General features: G+C 44.2%; 1 protein-coding gene across 1 annotated transcript in view; it reads right to left on the bottom strand.

The window, feature by feature from the left end:
* Positions 1–26,847, bottom strand: part of LOC148505499 (uncharacterized) — a 92,427-nt gene that overhangs the window by 40,056 nt on the left and 25,524 nt on the right. The window contains exons 23-32 of the mRNA XM_088448111.1: positions 26,076–26,176; positions 25,522–25,637; positions 21,193–21,369; positions 20,486–20,682; positions 17,884–17,990; positions 17,658–17,773; positions 8,779–8,946; positions 6,681–6,883; positions 3,658–3,761; positions 520–638 (exon numbers count right to left, since the gene is read on the bottom strand). Of these exons, the coding sequence (XP_088304237.1) occupies positions 520–638; positions 3,658–3,761; positions 6,681–6,883; positions 8,779–8,946; positions 17,658–17,773; positions 17,884–17,990; positions 20,486–20,682; positions 21,193–21,369; positions 25,522–25,637; positions 26,076–26,176 (1,408 nt within the window). The remainder of the gene's footprint in view (positions 1–519; positions 639–3,657; positions 3,762–6,680; positions 6,884–8,778; positions 8,947–17,657; positions 17,774–17,883; positions 17,991–20,485; positions 20,683–21,192; positions 21,370–25,521; positions 25,638–26,075; positions 26,177–26,847) is intronic.

Here is a 26,847-nt window from a genome sequence, read left to right as displayed (position 1 = left end):
TAGATACTCTATAGATAGAAGGAGATATAGATAGATAGATATATACTGTATAGATAGAGAGATACTATATAGATAGATAGATACTGTATAGATAGATATGAGATAGATAGATATGAGATAGATAGATATGAGATAGATAGATACTGTATAGATAGATATGAGATAGATAGATATGAGATAGATAGATAGATACTGTATAGATAGATAGATACTGTATAGATAGATAGATACTGTATAGATAGATATGGGATAGATACTGTATAGATAGATATGGGATAGATACTGGATAGATAGATAGATAGATAGATAGATAGATAGATAGATAGAAACCAGTGTGCAGATAGAGATTGCTAAACCAGCATTAAATCGTGAGACTTTTCAGTTTATTAACTTTCTTAAGTGAATAAAGTTAATAAACTGAGACATTGGATGACCTAATGCTGATTTAGCATTCTACTTTAGAAGTCCCTGGTCCCTAACAAATGAACATGCAAACAGAATATGGGAAATGGCCCCTACCTCGTTGAAGTCGCTGTTTTCGCTCTTGAGTTCTTCGAGTGAAGAATATTTGATGAAAGGTCCATAGTACATCTCAGCCCAATCGCTGCTGCTGCCAGAATCTGTCTTACAAGCATGTCCTGCAAATATATATTTTGGGAATTTACAGAGGCAGGATATCTTGAAATGTCACAATTACTGTAAAACATGAACTGTGGTTATGAAAAGTTTAATTAGCTGGTTTTAAAACACTGAAAAGTTACAGGATAAGCTACAGCTGTGTGTGTCCCTGTGTCCCTCTTAGATATATTTTTTCTACATTTTGCCACATACGTCTGATAACATCTCTACAATATGAGGACATTTACAGTAATTGTATTTTTTTTTGTTATCCTGAGTGACCATTACAGTGAATCCTATAGTTGTAGGAACATTTTAACGAACCACTATTTAGTAATCAAGTGCCCCATGATTATCCTACTTGAGTGGGCCATCCATGATGTGTGCCATGTGATCTGTAGGAGGAACACTGGCAAAGGTCTGTCTTCTGGGAGCTGTGAGCTATCATTTGAGCTAACTTTAGGGAGTTGCATCAAGCGGGCCAGGCAAACCCCTGTCCCGATTTACATATCACAAATGTTGTGAGGTAGGAGGGAGTTGTGGGCAAACAGTATGTATGCCTCTGAGCAAATGTCATCTCTCTTTCATTACTTTAAACTAGGGATGTGCGCCGGACCATTTTTGCCGGATTTGGATTTGGTTCTAATTCGTCATCCGGCTTTGGATTTGGATTTGGATTTGCCAAACTGTGGTGACTGGCTTTGGATCTGGATTTGGATTTTTTTACAAAAATGTACAAAAAAAAGCTAAAATCACATAAATTGGTCTTTTTTTTCTTCCTAGAGTATTATTAACCTCAATAACATTAATTTCCAGTCAATTTAGAACACCTCACAGCTTATAATATTGTTTTCAACATCATTGGCCAAAGGTTGCAGTGAGCTGACTGGTTACTAAGCGACAAAGCAGCGGCACAGACACCACAGTATAAAGCACATCTATGACACATTGCCACACAGCAGTGGCAGAAATGAAAAGTAGTGCACCCACCCAGTGGGGTACGGCCAGCAGAATCAGAGTACTTGTTTACAAAGTGGGTTACGACCCAAAGAGTCACAGTGCACAATCTTATTCACATTACACCGCACATAGTGCCCCTGATTCACATTACACCATAAAGTAGTGTCTCTTATTTATGTTACGACACACAGTAGTGCCCCTTTTACACAATACCCACAGTAGTGACCCTTTTACACAATGCCCACAGTAGTGACCCTTTTACACAATGTACACAGTAGTGACCCTTTTACACAATGCCCACAGTAGTGACCCTTTTATACAATGCCCACAGTAGTGATCCTTATACACAAAGCCCACAGTAGTAATGCCCCTTATACAATGCCCACAGTAGTAGTGCCACTTATACAATGCCCACAGCAATAGTGTCCCTTACACAATGCCCCCAGCAGTGGTGTCCCTTACACAATGCCCCCAGTAGTGGTGCCCCCTATGCAGTCCCCTTAGTAGTAGTAGGGCCCCCTATGCAGTGCCTCCAGTAGTAGTATGCCCCCCAGTAGTATGCCCCACATTTGCAGGCCCCCCCAGTAGTATGCCCCCCCAGTAGTATGCCCCCCCAGTAGTAGGTCCCCAGTAGTGTGCCCCCCCTGTAGTATGCCCCCATAAGCAGGCCCCCAGTAGTAGGCCCCCCAGTAGTAGGCCCCCCCAGTAGTAGGCCCCCATACACAAAAAAACCAAACAAAAAAACCACCTGTATCCCCGCTCCAGCCGCCATCCGCTCTGCTGCCACGCGACGAGGAGGGAGCCGGAAAGCGGAGCTCCTGAGTGAGCTCCAACCGGCTCCCTCCGTGCAGCAGCCAATGAGAGTCTGTGTGACTCTCATTGGCTGCTGTAACAAACACACAGCTGCCGCTGGCGGCTGTGTGTTTGTTTTGTGTAGAGCAGACCACTATCACAGCGGTCTGTCCTAGACTCGAGGAGCCCTGATGTCGGATTCTCTAGCGATGGACTCGGATCCCCTATGTTCGGAGCGGTTCGGATTCCACAGAATCCAAACCGCTCATCTCTACTTTGAACTCCAATGAGTCTTTGAGAGTGTGGGCGCTGCCAGTGACTGACATGGGATCTATTGATTATTAATAAGGAGCAGCTTAAAATGGATCCATCCCACACAGTGGTAGCAGTCATTTGTAAAGGGGGCTCAGGGCTTCAGATTACTAGGAAGTGATGGCATCATAGAGGGTTAAGGCACAAAATAATGTCATTGTCGTACGTAGATTGACTGAGGCAAATACTTGTGCTCTGTAAAGTGATTCCTGACACCACAGTGTACCTTCAGAAATGTTTGTAGGAGTGCAATCTATGCAATTAATTTTCCATAGGTAATTGATGAATGCAGTGTGAACACCACTCCTAGGGGGAGATGTACTAAGCCTTGGAGAGAGATAAAGTGGAGATATATAAAGTACTGACTAATCAGCTCCTGTCACATTACAGACTGTGGGTCTGATTCAGGCCCGCTCGCAAGCGCTTGCAAGCAGGTCGATGGTGTGCCCCCTTTGGCTCACTACATGTTGATCGACAGCTCACCCTGTTTTGTAGGCGTGGCGGGGGGGTGGCTTCACAAACGGAGGCGTTCCCATGCGAACGCCTGCCATTTGTGGGCGGCCCCACTGACATCACCAGTGATGTCAGTGGGAGAGCTTCTGGCTCTATTAGAGCCAGAAGCTCTCTGGGGCTTGCGGCCAAGAGACCCTACCACAAGGGTCTCGTCGCAAGCCCCGATGGTCGTGATGGTCTTGACCATCGCGGCCATCATCCTGGCCGCTCACAATAGCTGTGGGTGGTCACCCACAGCTATGCGAGCGGCCAGGAGGCCGCACCAAAAAAATAAAAATGAAACGCCCTGATTCAGAGCGTACGGCTCTGAATCAGGGCCTGTGTTTAAAAAATGACAGTTAGGAGCTGATTGGGCGGTACTTTATCTCTTTTGAAGGCTTAGTACATCTCCCCCCCTACAGCTTGCATACAGTAACAGGGGATATTCATCACATTCACAATATTTTTTTGAGATCACAGTACCTGTTGTATCCTTAACGTGTTTATTGTAGTCTTTTATATTCCCATACACAAATGATTTTTCATCATCGTCCAGATTATCAAATGCGTTGTTGAAACATTTGACCCTGCATCCGGAAAAGAAGAACACACATTAAGGGGTACATTTACTAACAATTGTGTACTGCCCATGTCTGTCCATTTCTAAACACGGGTAGGAACGAGTTGGGAGTTTTATTTTTTTAAAGAATTTACCAAGCTCCTGTGTTTGTCAGGATAGTGTTTCCCGATGGTGTATGTGATCGTTCCTTCCCGTGTTTAATACACGTTTCCTGCCCGTGTTTCCCTCCCGAACAATCAGTCTGCACATATCAGTGAGATACGTGCAGGCTGCTTGTGTGTTTGCAAGTGATTAAATCATTGAAATTTTTTTTTATATAAAGGTCTCCCCCCAAAGCATAACCAGCCCCGGGCTCCTGAGCCAGTCCTGGTTTTAAAAATAGGGGAAATAAATGGCATGTGGTTCCCCCTATTTTTAAACCCAGCACTGGATTCAAACCTTGCCAGGGTGTAATGCCACAGCTAGGGGACCCTTTCACCGGGTCTCCCTGGCCAAAGCATTAACACCCCAAGCTAGTCAGTCCAAGCTGGGGATCTCAGGGGAGGTGACCCCCCCCCCCTTAAAGGACCCACCTATGGTAGACATGCTGCTCAGGACAGGGTCTATTTGTAAGTTTTATTCTAACACTGTGGTTGGTTCTATTACTCCCGTGATTATATTCACGATTTTTGGTAAACTCTTGTGTTGTACTCCTGCCTATGGAAAGTACTGCCGTGTTCAGACGATGGTGTATTCATTTCTAGTTGTATTTACGGGTGAGTTTTAACTTCAAAATCGTCCGTGTTCACCTCTAAATATGCATAGAAAAAAATCCTGTTTTTTTTTCTAAGTATATTCCCGTGTTTGTAAAAAATGGCAAAATACTCCCGTGAGTGCAAATTCAGGAAAACACGGAGCTTAGCATTTTTACCCCTAAGAAACAAGCACAACTTCCCAAACTATGGGGGAGATGTATCAAGTAGTGAAAAGAGTGCAGGAGTGAACAAGTTGAGAAGGTGCCCATAGCAACCAATCAGCTTTGAGGTAGCATTTATTCCATAAAATGAGAGGTAGAAGCTGATTGGTTGCTATGAATAAATTATTAAGTTTTCCACTGTTTTCACCTCTTGATACACCTCCCCTATGTTTTGAAATTAACAGCAAGCAGAAAAGTTTATATATATACTCTGCAGCACATTGCGGATAACTGAATCAACCCTTTATATTATAAAGGGTTGATTCACTTATCCGCAATGTGCTGGCTGCAGAGTTTCTTTGGAACGGTCGTTAAGGCACCCCACAGTCATTGCGTCCCATAGAGGATCTGAATAAAAGGATCCAAAATCCCTTACCATAAGTAGAGGGTACGGTAATGTGCGTAGCCAAACACAGCAGTGATGTCTGACAGCACAACACAATTCATTTAATACCAGCATAAATTGTAAATATCCTTCTGAATAAATATCTGTCAATATATGAGGTGAGGTAGAAGTTATTGTACATATTTTGTAGAATCTATGTCTTGCTTAAAGAGGACATTTCAACTGAGCACCGGAGGCCGCCATTTTATGGGCTACAATACGGTACAGCCTATCAATTTGCCAGGTACCATTCAGATCACTGAAACCCAAGTGAATAATATACTGTACATGAGGTCTTGGTCCCTTGCGTTTTGATTGGCGGCATTCTCGTGACGATTAGATCACAGATTAGTTCAGTGTATATAAGTAACAGATATGCTTCAATCTCCAATTTTGCACTAGAATATCTTATTAACCAGTTTCTTTGAACACGATACGCTACTATCTTATTTATCGGTTTCCTTACACCTGCTTGTCATTTTTTTTAATTAAATTAACTGTGTTATGAAAAATGTTTGCTGAACATAATTGTCTCACTTGTCTAATAATCAAGAAAACTAGTTAATTGACTCAAATATTTCACTTTGTTTAATTGTGTCTAATAAAGTCAAGCGAGGAATCAATCTTACTCTGAGGCTGATTTATTGATGGACAATAATGCCGGTGCAGCTGCAAAATTGTACGCAGCGGCACTGCGAAAATATGCTGATGTCACAGCTGCTGGGATTTATAATTAGACGCCCACCGGAGGCTTCGCAAATCCAAAGACATAGCTCGGTCGCAGGTCCGATGATTATTGGCCACCAGGGTAATCCTTTGGACTTGCAGAATGACCACGGGAACTGAGTCGCCAAAGTAATTTTTACTGCATACGTTATCGCAGTCGCAGGCAGAGACACGCCCCCAAAAACGGTCAGGAGGCACTTTTGTTTGAGAAGCCACATCCCTGTTACCACCTACAAACAGTCACTGCCTATCGATAACTTTGCAAATAAAGAGGTCTATTTACTAATTAGTGTTAGGAGAAAGAGTGAAAAGTGATAAGTCTGTGATAAGGTGCCAGCCAATCAGCTCCCAACTGTCATCTCACAGCCTGTGTTACAAAAATGACAGTTGGGAGCTGATTGGCTGGCACCTTATCACAGACTTATCACTTTTCACTCTCTCCTAACACTGCTTAATAAATAGACCCCAAAACCTCACTACAAGCGACACAGATAATGAGATTGAGGCGTGCGCAATGCAACTCATTCCCATGAGCAGACCACCGATAATTGCTCGACTACGTAAACATCGGCATTGCATGCATCTGCGAATCAGGCCCTATGTAAACAATATTTTGATTAGTATTTCCACTCATTCTAAGGGCCTCATTTATCAACAAATTTTATCATTCACAACGAGTGATAAAACTCATTGCATATTGATAATGGTGCTCCAGCCAATCAGCCCCAAACTGCCAGCTGTTTGAAAAGTGACAGTTGGGAGCTGGTTGGTTGGCACCATGTCTCCATCAACTTTATCTCCATCCAAGTCTTAGTAATTAGACCCCTTCAGCCCTTAATTTCAGGTCTGCATGGACTTACACATGGCTTTGAGAGGTGCAGTCAATTTCCTTTGAAATGGAGGAGATTTCTCTGGTGGTAATGCCGCCAGCAACCAGACTGAGGCTGCCTTCGAACCAAAACTTAAAGTCTTCTTCAGTTTTTAGGTGTTCAGATATTGTGGGCCAAATAGCTCTGACCAACAAGGACTCAACGTTGGCATCTGGCAGACTTTCCAATCCCTTCTAAAAATGGGAAGACAGAAAAGTGAAGAATGGTATAATAAAATGTCTTGCACAATCACCAGTATTTATTGACCGCACGGGGGTAACTAGGTGCATGCCTTGCAGACAATGGAAAATGTTTTTGAATATCACAAGGACAAAGATGAATTTTAACTATCATTATTTATGTATATTACATATGGAATGGTTTACATACTTAAGAAAACATACTGTCATTACTGTATACCAAGGAACAACTGTGCGGGCGTATTTATTAAAGCTATGTTGAGGGACATGCCCTGTAAAGTTAAATTCTCCTAGATCTAACAAGGAGGAACAGCAGCAGATATCTCCAATATCTAACCCAGTCCCTCTGTATCTGACTGTAAAAGCAGCCCCCATAGGTTTCTATAGGGTCTGCTATGCAGGCGGATTTACCAAGCAATGGAAGGCGAAGCTTACGGATCCTGGCCTCGGCCTGCTAACACCATCTGATAATAGAATATTCATTGGATGAATAGCGCTTCTAAACTGTGGTGGGGGGATGGCGAGAGGAGGGGTAAGAATGGGACGTTGCGTATAGATAGGTGTGGTGTTGAGGGAGGAAGGGGGTAAAAAAATAATGGGGGGTGCAGAGGTGGGAAAAAAAAGGGGGGGAGGGGGGCTTTGTAGGGGGGGAATTAGAGTGCTGCACTGTCTGCAGGAGTACCTAATCCTGTGTGAAACAGAACTGAATAAGGAATCAGGTGGGCTCTCTAGTAGATGTGGGTGTGATGACAAGGAGGGTGATCGAGTATAGGACTGGGAAGGAAAAATGCAAAGAAGGGGAGTACAACAGAGTACATGGCCAAACAGTTTATTGAGTAGACACACTGCTGCTCTGGAGTGGCGGTATAGGTAATGTGATGAAAGAAGGATTGTTGCGTGTAGTCAGTATGCCGATAAGCTAAATGCCGGTGAAAAGGTGTGTGACTGACTTGGGGGGAGGTGGGTGGACCCTTTCAGGGGGGCTTCTTGACTTGCGGTTCCTGACCAGCATGTTTCCCCTGCTGGACCTATGCTCTACAGTCTTTAATGAGCAGTCAGAGGTCTCTACAACCTCTACAATATATGTATACCTGGGTACCCGGTTGTTGGGGGCGTCCTGCACTGGTGGGGGTAAAAGTTCTTTATCTACCAGTAGGAGTGCTTATATATTGTCACAGTCTGTGAAGTTGAAGGTGCACCTTCTGGAGTATATGCTCACCTCGTCCTACCATGGACAGGTCTTCCTGTCTTTGGGAGTGGTGTCCACCTTCCAGGGAAGGTCCACCCACCCCCGCCAAATTAGTTATAGTTTCGGAAGCTCTGTCTCATTGCCAAGGCTTTGCCAAATGCAAGCGGTCATTTTCATGACTGCAGTGTGAGTTGGGACAAAATTTGCATACCACCAATGCATCTTATATACGGTTGTTGATAAATATGCCCCTTAGGGTATAATTGGTGACCTGTTACCGTAAGTTGTGATTTTCTTAGTAAATGGTACACTTATTTTTCCCTTACAGATTATGGGGATATATTAATCTTTACTCACATTTTAGCCCCGGTCATTATAATTTCCTATTGCTGCATATAAATGTCTAGCAAGAACATGGCCTTAGATATGAGCTTACGCTATCACTACACTTACAGGTTCGGACCCGGCAGAGTTACTGCGCAAGCATATGTGATTGGCAGCTAATGGAGAGCTCTCTCCTGTGGGCATGTAAGTTTCTTATTCAATCAAAAAATTTATATGAAAAATGAAAAACATATTTATTATAAATGGGCAACGTTTTGGAGACAAATTCCCTATTCTATTATAACGGATATAAAACATAACCATTATCACCAGCAGACTATACAGAGACGTTGGTGTATGATGTAAGAACTCTCACCTCCTTGGCCACCAAGTTAATCTCAGACATGAATGAAGTGACCTCTTCATAGTCACGTTTTTCCAACTCTACCAGGATCTGGACGGCTTCCATTAGATCTGTGATGGCCGAGGTGGTTATGAAGAGTTCTCCCAGTTGTTCACCAGAAAATTCCCCCAGAACTTCATACTGATAGATAGAAGAGTTAGGATATAGCATTCAGTACATGCACAATTCCATCTGCCCTGGTTTAGACTATGATTTTATACATACATACATATATATCATATATACAGTATATGGGATAGTTTCAGTATCCGGACAGTTGGGATACCGGCGCTTAGAATACTGGCATCAGAATCCCGACACCTGTCAGAATCTCATCGCCGGCATCCTGAAGGTAAGTAGTGGGGTTAGGGGGAGAGTTAGGGTTATGGGTTAGACACTAGGGGGAGAATTAGGGATAGGCACTAAAGGTGGAGGGTTAGGGTGCGGGGAGGGGGGAGGATAGGATTAAGCACTAGGGGGAGGTTAGGTTTAAGCACCGGGAAGAGAGGGTAAGGGTTAGGGGGTAGGGAGATGGGGAGGGTCAGGATAACGACCAACAGGTGTCTGTATCCTAACCCTGTCGGGATACCGGTGTCAGGATCCTGTACATATAATATATATACAGGTTGAGTATCCCATATCCAAATATTCCGAAATACGGAATATTCCGAAATACGGAATATTTTTAGCATGACTGAGATAGTGAAAACTTTGATTTTTGATGGTTCAATGCACACAAACTTTGTTTAAGGCACACAATTATTAAAAATAAAGTATAAATTGACCTATAGGCTGTGTGCATAAGGTGTATATGACACATAAATAAATTTCATGTATGTACACAAACATTGTTTGAGCCACAAAATTGTTGAAAATATTGTATAAAATTACCTTCAGGCTGTGTGTATAAGGTGTATATAAAATGATAAATACATTCTGTGTTTAGATTTGGGCCCTATACCTAAGACATTATAATATGGTATGCAATTATTCCAAAATACGGTATATATTCCGATATCCAAAATACCCCTGGTCCCAAGCATTTTGGATATGGGAGACTCAACCTGTATATATATATATATATATATATATATATATATATATATATATATATATATATATATATACACACACACACACATATATATATATATATATATATTAGGGGTGTGCACCGGCCACTTTTCGTGTTTTGGTTTTGGATCTGGATCTTTCTTCGTGTTTTGGATCTGGATTGGTTTTGCCAAAACCACCCTTCCGTGTTTTGGGTTCTGGGTTTTGTGTTTTGGATCTGTATTTTTTTTTAAAAAAGCATAAAAACAGCTAAAATCACAGAATTTGGAGGTTTTTCTGCTCCTATGCTATTATTAACCTCAATAACCTTAATTTCCACTCATTTCCAGTCTATTCTGAACACCTCACACCTCACAATAGTGTTTTTATGTCCAAAACGTTGCACCGAGGTAGCTGGATGACTATGCTAAGCGACACGAGTGGGCGGCACAAACACGTGACCCATCTAGGCGTGAAACTGCAGTGGCAGACAGGATGGCAGTTTGAAAAACTAGGCCCCAAACTGTACATAATGCAAAGAAAAAAAAGAGGTGCAAGATGGAATTGTCCTTGGGCCCTCCCACCCACCCTTATGTTGTATAAACAGGACATGCACACTTTAACAAACCAATCATTTCAGCGCCAGGGTCTGCCACACAACTGTGGCTGAAATGATTGGTTCGTTTGGGCCCCCACAAAACAAGCTGGCAATTAATCTGTCCCTGCACAAACTGGCTCTACGGAGGCAAGATGTCGTCCTCATCCTCCGATTCCTCACCCTCTTCAGTGTGTACATCCTCATCCTCACAAAGTATTAACTCGTCCCCACTTGAATCCACCACCACAGGTCCCTCTGTACCTTCTGGAGGCTGGTCTCCCTGGAAGAGCTGATAATTCATTTTGATGAACATCATCTTCTCCACATTCTGTGGAAGCAACCTCCTACGCCTTTCGCTGACAAGGTTCCCGGCTGCACTAAACACTCTTTCGGAGTACACACTGGAGGGGGGGCAACTCAGGTAAAATAGAGCCAGTTTGTACAGGGGCCTCCAAATTGCCTCTTTTTCCTGCCAGTACAGGTATGGACTGTCTGACATGCCTACTTGGATGCTGTCACCGATGTAATCCTCCACCATTCTGTCAATGGTGACAGTATCATATGCAGTGACAGTAGACATGTCAGAAATTGTTGCCAGGTCCTTCAGTCCGGACCAGATGTCCAAACTTGGTCCTGCCTGCCCTGCATCACCGCCAGCGGGTTGCTTAGGATACCTAAGTTTTTTCCTGGCAGCCCCAGTTGCAGGAGAAAATGAAGAAGGAGCCGTTGACGTGTCACGTTCCGCTTCAGCTGACAGTGTGTTCACCAGCAGGTCTTTGCACCTCTGCAGGCTTGTGTCGGCCGGAAAGAGACACCACATAGGCTTTAAACCTAGGATCGAGCACGGTGGCCAAAACGTAGTGGTCTGATTTCAACAGATTGACCACCCTGGAATCCTGGCAAAGCGAATGAAGGGCTTCATCCACAAGTCCCACATGCCGAGCGGAATCGCTCCGTCTTAGCTCCTCCTTCACTTTCTCCAGCTGCTTCTGCAAAAGCCTGATGAGGGGAATGACCTGACTCAAGCTGGCAGTGTCTGAACTGACTTCACGTGTGGCAAGTTCGAAGGGCTGGAGAACCTTGCACAACACGGAAATCATTCTCCACTGCGCTTGAGTCAGGTGCATACCCCCTCCTTTGCCTATGTCATAGGTGGATGTATAGGCTTGTATGGCCTTTTGCTGCTCCTCCATCCTCTGAAGCATATAGAGGGTTGAGTTCCACCGCGTCACAACCTCTTGCTTCAGGTGATGGCGGGGCAGGTTCAAGAGTGTTTGCTGGCGCTCCAGTCTTCGGCACGCAGTCGCTGAATGGCGAAAGTGGCCAGAAATTTTTCGGGCCACCCAAAGCATCTCCTGCACGCCCCTGTCGCTTTTCAGAAAATTCTGCACCACCAAGTTTATTGTGTGAGCAAAACATGGGACGTGCTGGAATTTGCCCAGATGTAATGCCCGCACAATATTGGTGGCGTTGTCAGATATCACAAATCCCCAGGAGAGTAAGTGGGGTAAGCCACTGGGCGATGATTTCCCTCAGTTTCTCTAAGAGGTTGTCGGCGGTGTGCCTCTTACTGAAACCGGTGATACACAGCGTAGCCTGCCTTGTAACGAGCTGGCGTTTCTGAGATGCTGCTACTGGTGATGCTGCTGCTGTTGCTGCGTAAGGTGATACATCTACCCAGTGGGCTGTCACAGTCATATAGTCCTTAGTCTGCCCTGTTCCACTTGTCCACATGTCCGTGGTTAAGTGGACATTGTGTACAACGGCATTTTTCAGGACACTGAGGACACTTTTTCTGACGTTTCTGTACAGTCTCGGTATCGCCTGCCTAGTGAAGTGGAATCTAGACGGGATTTGGAACCGGGGACACACTACCTCCATCAATTGTCTAAATCCCACTGCACTAATGGCGGATACCGGACGCACGTCTAACACCAACATAGCAGTCAAGGCCTCAGTTATACGTTTTGCTTCAGGATGACTGCTGTCGTACTTCATCCTCCTCGCTAAGGACTGTTGGAGGGTCAATTGTTTAGTAAAAGTAGTGGTGTTCCTACTTCCTCTCTGGGATGATGAACGACTCCCAGCAGCAGCAACAGCAGCAGCGGCAGCAGTAGGCGTAGCAATGCAGGATCCTCCAGAGGAATCCCGGATAGGAGAGTCAGTCATGCCAGTGACATGGCCTGCAGGACTACTTCCGATCCTGACTAAGGAGGAAATTGACGAGGAGGGAGTTGACGGTGTGGTTTGCAGGCGCTTGGATACAACAGGACAACGGGATTTAGGTGTCCCTGGACTGCTTACGGTCTTAGCCAAAGTTTCTGAACTTGACAGTAACTTTTTATGAACGCGCTGCAGGTGCCGTATAAGGGAGGATGTTCCTAGGTGGTTGACGTCCCTACCCCTACTTATTTCACCTTTACATATGGTACATATGGCAAGACAGTTGTTGTCCGGATTTGGATAGAAATATTGCCAGACCAAAGAGGTGGAATGTTTGGTCTTCTGCCCAGGCATGACCGTGATGGGCTTTTTCATCCCACGGACAACAACTGTCTCCCCCGGAGCCTGATTTAAACAAACCACATCACCATCAGAATCCTCCTCGCCAACTTCCTCCTCAGCGCCAGCTACACCAGTATCCTCATCCTGTTGTACTTCAACAGTGACATCTTCAATTTGCATATCAGCAAGTGGACTGTGGGTGCTCCTTTCAGCACTTGCAGGGGGCATGCAAATGGTGGAAAGAGCCACCTCTTCCCGTCCAGTGCTGGGAAGGTCAGGCATCGCAACCACCACCACACTTGGACTCTCCTTGGGGATTTGTGATATCTTCTTAGAAAGCACAGTTCTTCGCTGTGCTTTTGCCAGCTTAACTCGTTTGATTTTTTTAGTGGGAGGAGGGCTTCCATCGTCATGTGAAGCTGAACCACTAGTCATGAACATACTAGGGATCGACCTTAGCCGTTCCTTGCCACTCCGTGTCGTAAATGGCATATTGGCAAGTTTACGTTTCTCTTCAGCTGATTTAAATGTCTTTTTCAAGGTCATTTTCCTGAACTTTGCCATTTGGGATTGTATGTGCCCTCTACTATGACATTGGGCATCGGCCTTGGCAGACGACGTTGATGGCATGTTATCGTCTATGTCATGACTAGTGGCAGCAGCTTCAGCACTAGGAGGAAGTGGTTCTTGATCTTTCTCTATTTTATTTTTATCGGAGAAAGTTTGGTCCTCCATTTATGTTATATCGATTTGATATATACGTGCGGCTAAACACAGAAAATAATTTTTTTTTTGGTTCGGACTGGAGTGTACTTTCGGGGGTTACAGCACCCTTTAACGGTCAAGCCAGCCGGCCCTTTACTTATGACACAGGCGCACGCTTGGCACTACTTTGTTGATGCACGTGCGGCTACTGCGCACACAATTCACAAACACAGAAAATAATTTTTTTTTGGTTTGGACTGGAGTGTACTTTCGGGGGTTACAGCACCCTTAACGGTCAAGCCAGCCGGCCCTTTACTTATGACACAGGCGCACGCTTGGCACTACTTTGTTGATGCACGTGCGGCTACTGCGCACACAATTCACAAACACAGAAAATAATTTTTTTTTGGTTTGGACTGGAGTGTACTTTCGGGGGTTACAGCACCCTTAACGGTCAAGCCAGCCGGCCCTTTACTTATGACACAGGCGCACGCTTGGCACTACTTTGTTGATGCACGTGCGGCTACTGCGCACACAATTCACAAACACAGAAAATAATTTTTTTTTTGGTTTGGACTGGAGTGTACTTTCGGGGGTTACAGCACCCTTAACGGTCAAGCCAGCCGGCCCTTTACTTATGACACAGGCGCACGCTTGGCACTACTTTGTTGATGCACATGCGGCTACTGCGCACACAATTCACAAACACAGAAAATATATTATTTTTTTAGCACTTGGGGGGAGCACCCCTGATGGACAGAGCACCCCCTGGACAACACTACAGCACTCCTTTAGGACTGGGACACTGCACAGGACTTTGGAGTGGACACAGCCCCTATGGAGAACTGACTGCACAACACAGTCCAGCCAGCCCCTATGGACTTTGAAGTAGTGGACACAGCCCCTATTAACAACAGCAGCACAGCACAACACAGCCAGCCCCTATGGACTTTGAAGTAGTGGACAACAGCAGCACTACACTACACTACACTACACAGCCCTAACTCCCACCCTCCCTCTTCACTGTCCACAGCCGAGTGAGAAAATGGCGCCGACGTGTGTACCTTATATAGGATCCAAAACCCGCGAGACTCGGAAGGCGGGAAGATGACGTTTTGCCTCGATTTCAGATCCGAGTCAGGCGGGAAAAGTCGAGCCTGACTCGGATCGGACTCGGATCGGGGGGGCTCGGATTTCAGAAATCCGAACCCGCTCACCCCTAATATATATATATATATATATATATATATATATATATACACACACATATATATATATATATATATATACATACATACACACACACATTATATATATATATATATATATATATATATATATATATATATATTTATTAGGGGTGTGCGCCGGCCACTTTTCGTGTTTTGTGTTTTGGTTTTGGATCTGGATTGGTTTTGCCAAAACCACCCCTCCGGGTTTTGGGTTCTGGGTTTTGTGTTTTGGATCTGTATTTTTTTGGAAAAAAGCATAGAAACAGCTAAAATCACAGAATTTGTGGGTCTTTCTGCTCCTATGCTATTATTAACCTCAATAACATTAATTTCCACTCATTTCCAGTCTATTCTGAACACCTCACACCTCACAATATTGTTTTTAGTCCAAAAGGTTGCACCGAGGTAGCTGGATGACTATGCTAAGCGACACGAGTGGGCGGCACAAACACGTGGCCCATCTAGGAGTGACACTGCAGTGGCAGACAGGATGGCAGTTTGAAAAACTAGGCCCCAAACTGTACATAATGCAAAGAAAAAAAAAGAGGCCCAAGATGGAATTGCCCGTGGGCCCTCCCACCCACCCTTATGTTGTATAAAAACAGGACATGCACACTTTAACAAACCAATCATTTCAGCGCCAGTGTCTGCAACACGACTGTGGCTGAAATGATTGGTTCGTTTGGGCCCCCACAAAACAAGCTGGCAATTAATCTGTCCCTGCACAAACTGGCTCTACGGAGGCAAGATGTCGTCCTCATCCTCCTCATCCGCCGATTCCTCACCCTCTTCAGTGTTGTGTACATCCTCATCCTCACAGAGTATTAATTCATCCCCGCTGGAATCCACCTGGAGGCTGGTCTTCCTGGAAGAATTGTTAATTCAATTTGATGAACATCATCTTCTCCACATTTTGTGGAAGCAGCCTCCTATGCCTTTTGCTGACAAGGTTCCCAGCTGCACTAAAAAATCACTGGAGGAGGGGGCAACTTAGGTAAAAAGAGCCAGTTTGTACAGGGGCCTCCAAATTGCCTCTTTTTCCTGCCAGTACAGGTCCAGACTGTCTGACATGCCTATTGGATGCTGTCACCGATGTAATCCTCCACCATTCTGTCAATGGTGACAGTATCATATGCAGTGACAGTAGACATGTCAGAAATTGTTTGCAGGTCCTTCAGTCCGGACCAGATGTCCAAACTTATTCCTGTCTGCCCTGCATCCTCCTTGTATGTGATATACGTTCGAGTAAGGCGCACACAAACACATAAAAATATATCTATTTTTTTTAAGGCACTTTGGGGGCTACACCACCCTTCAACAGATGAGCCAGCCGACCCTTTACTTATGACACAGGCACATGCTTGGAGCTGCTACTTTGTTGATGCACGTGCGGCTACAGCGCACACAAACAGAAAATAAAGAATTGTTTTTTTTTGGCACTGGGGGGGGGGAGCACCCCTGATGGACAGAGGACAACACTTCAGCACCCCTTTAGGACTACATCCTTTATGGGACACTGCACAACACAGCCCAGCCAGCCCCTATGGACTTTGGAGTGGACACAGCCCCTATGGACAACAGCAGCACAACACAGCCCGGCCAGCCCCTATGACAGCAGCACAACACAGCCCAGCCAGCCCCTATGGACTTTGGAGTGGACACAGCCCCTATGGACAACAGCAGCACAACTCCCACCCTCCCTCTTCACTGTCCACAGCTGGAGTAAAAAATGGTGCCGACGCGGGGACCTTTTATAGAATCCAAAACCTGCAAGATCCGACAGCAGGATGATGATGTTTTGCCTCGATTTCAGGTCCGAGTCAGGCGGGAAAACCCGAGCCTGACTCGGTTCCTGGCTTGGATCGGGGGGGGCTCGGGGGTGTTCGGATTTAAGAAATTCGAACCCGCTCATTCCATATATATATATATATATATATATATATATATATATATATATATATTTTTTTTTTTTACAGGATAAAAGTTTTAGGACCTCATTCAGAGTCGGTCGCTGCGGCCTCACGGTCGTAGGGGAAAGGGGCCGGATATGCAAATGAAGCGATCACAAGTTGCGGTCCTAAGATGAGATCGTTAGCTGGACGACCGAGGGTAAGAAGCGGTCTTAAGACTAAAGCACGCCCCCTTCTCGATCACATCACACGTCATCTCCTGGGATATAAGGATTAATCACGACCATCGGGAACCATCGGAGCTGGTCATAGAGCTAAAGGTTGACCATACCCTCTCTTAAGCACTACGATCAAGTCAGTGTACAACCCTCCCATGTCACATGTGCCATGACACTACTTTGTTAATTATGCACTCCCATTAAACGCTGTTCGCATAATTAGGCACGCCTGCGTTCGGATCTCCACTCCCCCGTTTTCAAGCACCTTCCCCTGTTACCACCCACAAACGGTTCGTTCTGTCACTCAAACTAACGACCTGGCTGTGTTCAAGGAGAGAGAAATTTCTGATCGTAACAACTAGTTTGCGCACGCGCATTGCGAACTTTACGCATGCGCAGTTTAGCAAACATCGACTGCGTACGACCGTGCGGCTGCAACGACCGACTCTGAATGAGGTCCTTAGTCTCCACTGACCATCATTAAGCTGCTGTGAGTCACCACTGAACATCATCAAACTTCAAGCATCATCATTAAAAGGCTTTGCTGGTGGATTCCTCTGTAATGTTAATGCCCACCCAAGCCAGAGGTCACATGACATAAAGCTGCTGCAGCACAGATACAGTGACCTACCGCATCGAATTTGGAGTAGTACTCGTACAACACAGAGATTGATGCAAAACTGGAGAAACTGAAGTAAATGTTGTTGATGTAGCTTTTACTGTCAGTATATAAGCTGCCGCAGGCATCTATGGGGAACGTGATAGAAGAGGATTAGGCTATGTATTATTATATCATAAAATGATCATTTTTAGGTTAGTAATATAAGGTCCAAATATCAGTAGGTATAACGTGTTACCTGAGGACCCCTTAGAGTTCGTGCTTAGGTAACCCAGGATTTTGTCATACGCAGAAGAGGCAACCGGCTCAGGCAATTGGCCGAACACGCTGCTGAATGCGTCGAATCTGTGGAGGAGGCCAAATATCAATTGTGTTATCTCTTTTGTGCTTACCCTCATTGGTTTGTACATTTTAATTATATTAGCTTATCTAGGTAGGTGTTGAAGTTTTGAAACCACATGGGGGAGATGCATCAAGCCCTGGAGAGAGATAAGTCGGAGACGTTGCACAATGCAACCAATCAGATTTTATCTGTCATTAATCTAGCACAGTCTTTGAAATGACAGCTAGGAGCTGATTGGTGGCCTTGGGCAGCTTCTCCACCGTAGTTCTCTCTACGGTGTCTATTCATCATCCCTTATATTCTACAAAAGTGGGTGAAAATTTAAATTTTCTCCATCTTTTGTAAAAATTTCAGTGCCATTCATCATTCCTGTAATGCAGGAGATGTCACTGGTATCTCCTGGTTAAAATTCTCCCCCAATAATTTCCACAGTCCCCATACACAGAAATTGGGTTCCGTACTATTGATAGACAGTTAAAAGGTAGACAGTGACTAGATAGACACCTCTGGAAAGAGCCTACCGTAACTCTAACCCTAACCCTAAAAAAACAAAAAAATGTGTCAGACTTTTTTTGTGTTGACCATTTTATGTCGACCTTTTGACTTTGTCAACCATTTGTACCTGTCGACCTTCTACCATTTTGACCTTTAGTGTGTTTACCTTTTGACCATGTTAACCTATTGCCTGTCTAACATCTGGTGTCTGTCTAGACATAGTTAAAAGGTTGACAATCTTTTATCGGACACTGGCTGCCGCGTGGGGTATGGGAGGCCATATGTGACACTGGAGGCCGAGGGGGGCCGGAGCGGACACCGGCGGCCGCAGGGGGGGGGGGGGTGGTGTGTCTGGGGTGAAAGAGAGGGGGTAGTAGAGAGAGGTGGAATAGAGACAGTGGGCTCTATTTATTAACATTATTTTTACTAAAATAAAGTGAAACAGGGTGTTTTCACACCCTTTTCACATTATTTTAGTTTCACCTGTATTTATTACAGGGCAATTGGAGTAGAATTAGTAAAATTCTACTCCAACCCCCAGTATCACTTATTTTTAGTAAAGCAGATCGCATTTCCCATAATTGTAATGGGAAATGTGATCTGTGTGCAAGTTACTAAAAATAAATTGTAAAAAAATACCGGGGGAAGCCCTGTGATAATAACGCCACCTGGAGGTGGCGTTATCCAGGGTCTCCCCCGGTTACCGGGCTCCCACTCTGCTCTAACGGGGAGAGCAGAGGCGGGAGCCGGTACCAGTAATCAGCTATGTGGTCTAAAGAGCCCGCAAGCTGATTGCTGTAAAAAAAAGAAAAAAAAAATTAAACATTTTTTTTTTCACTTACCTGAATGCAGGGACCGGTGATCGGGCCTCCGGTGATGGCTCCTCTCCGGTCAGCTGGTCTCCCACAGTGCACTGGGGCCCGGTCATCAGCTGATCGGGCCCCAGTGCAGTATGGGAGATCACCTGATCGGGAAGCCGGGAGAAGACCATCGGAGGCCAGGAGGATGCAGGTAAGTGTAATGAAGGGAGGGGGGGTCGCGGGGGTCCGCGATCGTGGGGGGCGGGGCTTAGCGCCGGGGGACGGGGCTTAGCGTCGGTGGGGGGGTAGTAGCGGTGGTCGGTCGGCGCATGCGCGGGCTCTTAGTCGCGGTATTTTTTCCGAAAATACCGCGACTAGAGTGCGGATGGGATCCGCAGGGACAGAGCTTTATCGCAAGCTCTGTCCCTGCAAGGGATTTATAGTAAATCCCTGTGATATTGCCTGAATTCGCAATGCGAATTCACTCGGTAATATCACACTACAATCCGCATTCAATATGCGGATTGTAGTAAATAGAGCCCAGTGTGAGGAAATGTTTATGGATACCTCAGCTGCAAGGGAAAAGTATCACTGTTCTCCGCAAAAAGAGCAGCTTAACGGAAGTGATACTTTTGTTAGTGAGGCATAATGCCTCTAAAAGGTTTTTTAAACTTGCAGCAACTTGAATAGGCCCCTAAAAAATTACAGCTAGGAGCTGATTGGTTGGTACTTTATCTCTCTCAAAGGTTTGCTACGTCTCCCCCCCAAAGCTTGATACATCCTGTCCCGCACGTGAAAAATAGGAGGCTGTTTAAGAACCTGAAATTGTATTACTGGACACTCCTTCAAGATGAAGTTTGCTTACTGGGAGTCCATTTATCACCAGAGGATAAAGTGCACACGCACAGTTTCAGTTATATTAGTAAATTCCCCACCATGAGAATTATTATATATTGCGTTCATCTAAAACATTTACACAATGAAACCTTTGGAGTTCAATGAATTAAAAAGATGTTTTGAGTGGATTTAAAACTGGATGTTGGGCTGTAGTAATTCTGGAGGATGTGAGCAGCTGAAGACACATCGGAGGGAATTGAATTCCTCTGCAAGAGTAGGACGCTCTTGAGATGCAACATGTTAAGGTGACAGGGGTTCTGTAGACACAGGATCTCCTTTATATACAAGGCGGGGTTCATACTTACATTGTTTCGAAGTTGTCACAGCTAATGTCTGTTGGAATTTTATCCAGGACAGTTTCACCAACACCAGAAAGGAAGACGGAGAACGTTTCCTTAATTTCTGATTTCTGCACTTCCGTCATAGAACTTAAATTTTCCAGCACGCCTGAAAACAGGTAAGTCATGGTTTCTTGCTTCACTTCAGTCGACATGGTCTCTCCCTGCAAAAGGAAACTATCAGCGTTACCCCAGGGCTGGCTTTCCCAAACACGGTCCTCAAGACATCCTAGCAGTCCAGGATTTAAGGATATCCTTAATCACAGATGGTTAACCAAACTGACTGAGGAACTAACTAAAGGGTCTATTTACTAAGCAGTGTTAGGAGACAGAGTGAAAAGTGATAAGGTGCCAGCCAATCAGCTCCTAACTGTCATTTTTCATACACAGCCTGTGAGATGGCAGTTAGGAGCTGATTGGCTGGCACCTTATCATTTTTCACTCTGTCTCCTAACACTGCTTAGTAAATAGACCCCTAAGTCACCTGTGCTTATGCATGGATAGCCGTACATCCTGGACTGTTAGGGTGCCTTGAGGACCGATTTTAGAAAACACTGCCCTAGGAGGAATTAAGAATTTTTAATTCTTTTCTTTACACGAAAGCCTGCAGACTTTTAAAGACAGTGCTGTAAGTATTTAACTTTCCTAATGAATGACAAAAATATAACTGTTACCTCGTAAACGCTGTTGAATTCTCCCAAAAATCCGTATACTTCGTCCACAGACAGCAAATTATCCTCACCCTTCAGAGATTCTAGCACTGTTGTAGTCACCTCAACGTCGCTCAACGCATTAGAGGTAACAAGATATTCGACTTTCTGCGAGATACTGGCCACACTGATGACTGAAAGCTAGAATATGTCAATTGAAACTTATTATTCTTGTTGTATTTTGTGTATATTCTATTCATGGTTTGTGTTGCTTATAGTCATTTGTTTATTTCGTTTTTTTTTGCTAAATTGTTTCCAGAGTTCTGCCAAGGAGTGATAGAAAGCTATCCAAAGTCCCCTAGCATTACCAGTCCCTATTCGCTGCAGGGCCGACCCAATATATGTCTGTGAAAGTCGTCGTCATTCACAAACATATCAGAACGGCCCTGCAGCGAATAGGGACTGTTTGCTGATTGATATATCAAAAAAGTATGTGGAGTCCAGTCGCACAGGATTAGATAATAAATACTTGTAATAGCATAAGCCCCCTGTATATACTATTAGGTCAAAATTGTATAGCGGGGTGCTACCACTAACACTTGAATATAAGCAAACAATGAAAGAACAAGATTGGAAGTGTCAACTGTGCTGCACTAATAGCTAAAATATAACTTTTATTAACAACATTTTAATATGTATATGTAAATAAAAAAGCGAAAATTTAGGTGAAATTTAGAAAGTGAATTGAAAGCATTAAATATTAGATCATTTAAAATACGCTGTGTTTGATGCCTTTACTCAATGTCTAAATATAGGATTAAACGATCTTTAGAAAAAGTATATATATGTTATCTTGTGTCTTTCAATATTAACCCTTGTTCAATCTAAATCACACTATTTATAAATATATACAGATATAATGGTGGAAATATTCGGTAGTATTTAAATAATCGGAGTGTAATTCCACATGTAGGATGCCTGTTAGTCAAAGTCACATGGCAGTGCACGGTGTATTCTTGAGTTAAACGGCAATCTCTCTTAATATTGAAATAATTGTGGTATAATTCCACATATACGGTGCCTATTACTCAAAGATTTACATGACATAGTATGTTCTTAATTTGAGATCCAATGCGGGTGTGAGACACGCACTGGCCCAATGTTAATGGAATTAGGGCCGAATTCGATTAGGCTGCGAAAATCGGTTATCTGTGATAATTTATCGCAGATGACGTCATTTTCGCCTGTTTCAATTAGCCCCGTATTCAATTTCAAAGGCTTTTCGCAGGTGCGAAAAGTCTTTGTTAAAAAACGGGGATAAGTTTTCACCATGTTATACATGGCGAAAAAAAAGTGCAGACTTGGGGTTTAGGGGTGCAGGCTTAAAAAAAAAAATAGCCTGCAGCCCTGGGACGGTCCTTTAAAAGTAATTTGTGTATAAAAAAAATGTAACAAAGTCCTCAGGACCCCCCAAAAAATGTACTTTAATTTTGGGGGCGAAAAAAAAATATTTGGGAACAAAGTTTTAAACTACCGAAATTAATTTGGGGGGTTTCCAAGTATGCGGCAGGTGTTTTCTTCATTGTGGGTGATAGCGGCAGGTGTATTTTGAAGAATTTTTAAAAATTACTTTAGGGACTTAAAAATATGCTTGCACCCATTTTCATGTACCCCAAATTTGATGGGCATAGTTATTTTTCCTCCCCAAAAAACCTAAGTGCTATTCTTCACCCCTTCTTCTAAAGCCTCATTTATGCACCTGCCACGGCTATTAAAATCCCTGACTTCCTTCTGCAGCCCAAATCGGGGGTACCCATAGTGATCCCCATGTCTGGGCATCTTTAGGGGGGTGCCTGGATGAATTCACGAAAATTCCCTGGACTTTTTGATACTTACCTTTCCGCCGGGTCCCGTTTTAGCCGGATCCTAATTGAATATGGGGATAAAGCGGGCATGCGTCCAATACTTTATCCCAGGAAAAACGGCAATGAGGGCGAAAAGTCCAACCTCCGACTTTTCGCCCCAAATTGAATACCGCCCTCAGTGTGTATCCAAAATAATATAGTTAGTAAGGAGGTTGGTATTCAATTTTATATTTAGAAAGGGAGTTCAATTGGGTCAGTCAGTGAACCAGAGTGCTTTAAGAAAATGTATAAACATAAGTTGATATTACAGGTATATACCTGAAAAATATATATTCTCTTCCAGCTTTATCAAAAAGCATGCACAGATCATTAGGAACAAGGCTGCCGCACACCGGGATCCTGCGGAGAGGTAAGTATACTATAATTGGGTGCGATGTGGGCCCCTCTGGACCCAGGGGCCCGTGTGCTCCGCACACCCTGCACCCATTATAAGGACGCCTATGGTGTGTACCCAGTATAAGACAAAAGACTTCTCTAAATTGGGAAATATATTTAATACTATGCTACTATATGTATCTTTTGAAAAGGATGTGCATAAAATTAGCACTGGATTACCTCACCTACCGTTTGTGTAACTTATAACAGCAAACACAGCCTTGCTGTGTGTCACTCAGAAATGCACTACAGTACTTTCCAATCCAATGCAAGAAAATGAGGCAGCATAGCAGACTCCAAGGAACTGCACATCCTTTTCAGTAATGGTTAGCTGCACTATACTGAATCATATTCCCTTTTCTTCCTCCATGTTTATTGCAATTCTTATAATTTATAACTTCATATTTATTACTTAGGAGTATTTTACATGCAATAAAATATTGTACTATAACAGAGGAAGGTGTGTGGCCCTTAAGTAATGGGACCCTCCAGGGATTTTCCCTGTACCCCTGTGGGACAGTCCGACCCTGAGCTGCAGTATTTGTTAACTGTGATGGGTCCATTATTTAAAATAGTTCTGTTGGTAACTTTTGTAGAATGGAGATGTTGCCCAAAGTTGGGCAACAGTTAGCCCTAGGGCCACATGTGGCCCTACCAGCCTTCACCAGTGCCCCCTGCTTTATTATCAGATTCTCCAGCCTTGTGAATGGAGATCTCCCCCGGATGGTATGCAGTCGGGAAGCCGGCGGACCTAATCCCGACAGCCGGCTTCCCGACTGTCATATCCCGGCAAGGGTCTAAAGACAGGCGTCGATATGCCAATGCCTGTCATTAGGCATACGCCGGGAGCCCAACGCCCGGCATCCCGATCGAAGGGATGGTGGGCGCCGAGCGCGGATAGCTGTGTTTAGGTTTATGTTTCCCGGGGGGGACTTAGGGCTAGGCACCCCCCCGGGAGGTTAGGTTTAGGCAGTGGGGAAGGGGGGGTTCGGTTTAGTCACCTAGAGGGGGGGATTAGGGTTAGGTACTGGAGGGAGGTTAGGGTTAGCCACCCCTAAGGAAGGGTTAGGGTTAGGGGGTAGAATAGGTTAGTAAGTTCTTACCTGGGGACGATCAGGATTTCCACTGCTGCCGGGATGCTGGTGTCGGGATTCCAACCGCCGGACACTGGAGTCAGTGTATCAAGCAGTGAAAAAAGAGAAGTGGACCAGTGGAGAAGTTGCCCATAGCAACTTATCAGCTTCAAGATATCAGGTACATCCTATACAATGATAGGTAGAAGCTGATTGTTTTGCTAGGGACAACTCCTTCACTCTTTTCACTGCTTGATACAAAACCCCCATTTTTGGAGGCGTTCCGATTACTGGGCCATAGCACTACCTTCCGCCCCGTCCGCCAGGTCGTCTGCACTAATCATGCAGTCTATTTCAAGTTTAAAGGTAATGTTTTGCCTTTTTGAAGACTAGAGGGCCATCCTCGTGGCCCTTGAAGAGTGTCAGGTGTGTTGTTTTCCTGTACAGCTTGGAAAATGAAAACAAATATTGCCTTTGGTTCCTAGGTACAACAAACCCTTCTGTTCAGATACCTGGAGCTCTGCTCAGTGGCGTCCCTCCCCGCGGTGACACACGGTCAAAAGGGGTCGTGGCCCCACTGCTTGAACCCCGTCCCGTGGTTATCATTGGGGTGGTGGGGGGTGCCGGATGTACGGAGTGCCGGCTCCCACACTGTGCCAGGAGCAGAGTGCTGTACTTAATGCTACAGTGCAGCACCTGGCTCCTGTCACTATGAAGGAGCCTGCACCTTGATGTCACCCCTCGGTAAGTGACACCCGGGTGTGGCCTGCACCCCCCTTCTGATGCCACTGGCACTGCTTACATGAACTACGTCCCATGAGTTCCAGCAGTTCTCCCTGGGTGTGCAGCACAGCAAAATAATCACTACAGGATCAATACAATTATCATTATAGTATAGGACATCGGAAGGATTTGTTCTTCCGATGCTGAGCTCATAATAAATGATAAAACCTTCAGCAAATGTTGCGTTACTGACTTACCACATCAAAGTCGGTGTACACTTCTTGCACCTCCTTCAGGCTAGTGAACTGGAAGAAACCTTTCATTACAGTCTGCGACCACGATGATGAAGTAGTCACAGAACTGCTCTTGCATGCTGAAGAGTAATAATAAAACAAATATGAATCAGCAATGACAAGCACCGAGGAGCTATATTTACTGCCAAGCGGGTTATTATCAACCTATAGTTTTAGAACAACAATTGAAATTAATGCTAAACCGGGCTTGATTTGAGAACCCATCTGGTTAGTAAATACACCCATAGGTGTTTCAGGTCTTTGCCATAATGTATATAACTCTGCTTCTACACAAATGTCTATTTTGCATATAACCAAGTGGCATATTTTTTTTTTTAAAACAAAGACCGCAGACTAGTGGGCCTGACCAGTTGCCGGAGTACCTATTGTCAGACAGATTGACCATATCAGCACATTATGTCTGTTGTTCCTTGACTACTCCCGCGACAAGGTGGCAGCTTTATATATACGCACTGCTAACATAACTTGGAGTTTCTATGCATAATTGGAACATTTACCATTTTGATTTAAGCTCTTGAGAATGCCAATAATCCATGCGGCAATACTATTCTTGGTAGCAACAGACATGCTATTAATTCCTTGGTCCATATATAATACACTGAAAAATAAAAAATATTATAATTACTATATGGAATACACTCTATAAACTATTATTATTATTATTATTACTGTTTATAGCCTTTAATAATTCCACAAGACATTTCCCATTTTTAGGTGTATTACACTAGAGGTATGTATGTTGTAATCAGGTCAATGGTGTCTTTGTGTACGTATTTTTGACATATACACGAGTCAACGTGTCTGTGTATTTTATTCTGATTTACAATGAATAAGGTACTTTCATGTGTTCATGCTCAATAGAAGCTCAGGATGAAAATCACCTACAATAGAGAAGAATATATATATATATATATATATATATATATATATATATAAATATAACAAGGGTACTGTTAATAGCTCTACACCAAGAATTATCTGTGTTTAAGTCCTTTAAAATGAGTTCTTCCAAAAATACACTCCCCGTGTGACAGGTGGCCGCCAATTTTCTCCTGAGAGACTGTTGCTGTATCGTCTCAAATAGTAGTAGAGTATCTAAAAAAGGAGGTGAGAAAAGGCGCTCTCTGGTGTAGTATTTTAGAAATATTAGAATTTTCAAGATAAGTATTTCAAGTACCTTCATCAATTTTTTGGATGCAGCAGCGGCAGGGCGAGAGGAGGTGTGAGGAGGGAGGAGCGGAACCAAAGTGATTGTTTCAGAATTCCGAG

Source organism: Taudactylus pleione, unplaced genomic scaffold, assembly GCF_031769625.1.
Source record: "Taudactylus pleione unplaced genomic scaffold, aTauple2 ptg000451l, whole genome shotgun sequence".
Lineage (NCBI taxonomy): Eukaryota > Metazoa > Chordata > Amphibia > Anura > Myobatrachidae > Taudactylus > Taudactylus pleione.
The sequence above is the reverse complement of the archived record's forward strand: the minus strand, read 5'-3'. Positions and strand labels throughout refer to the sequence as shown.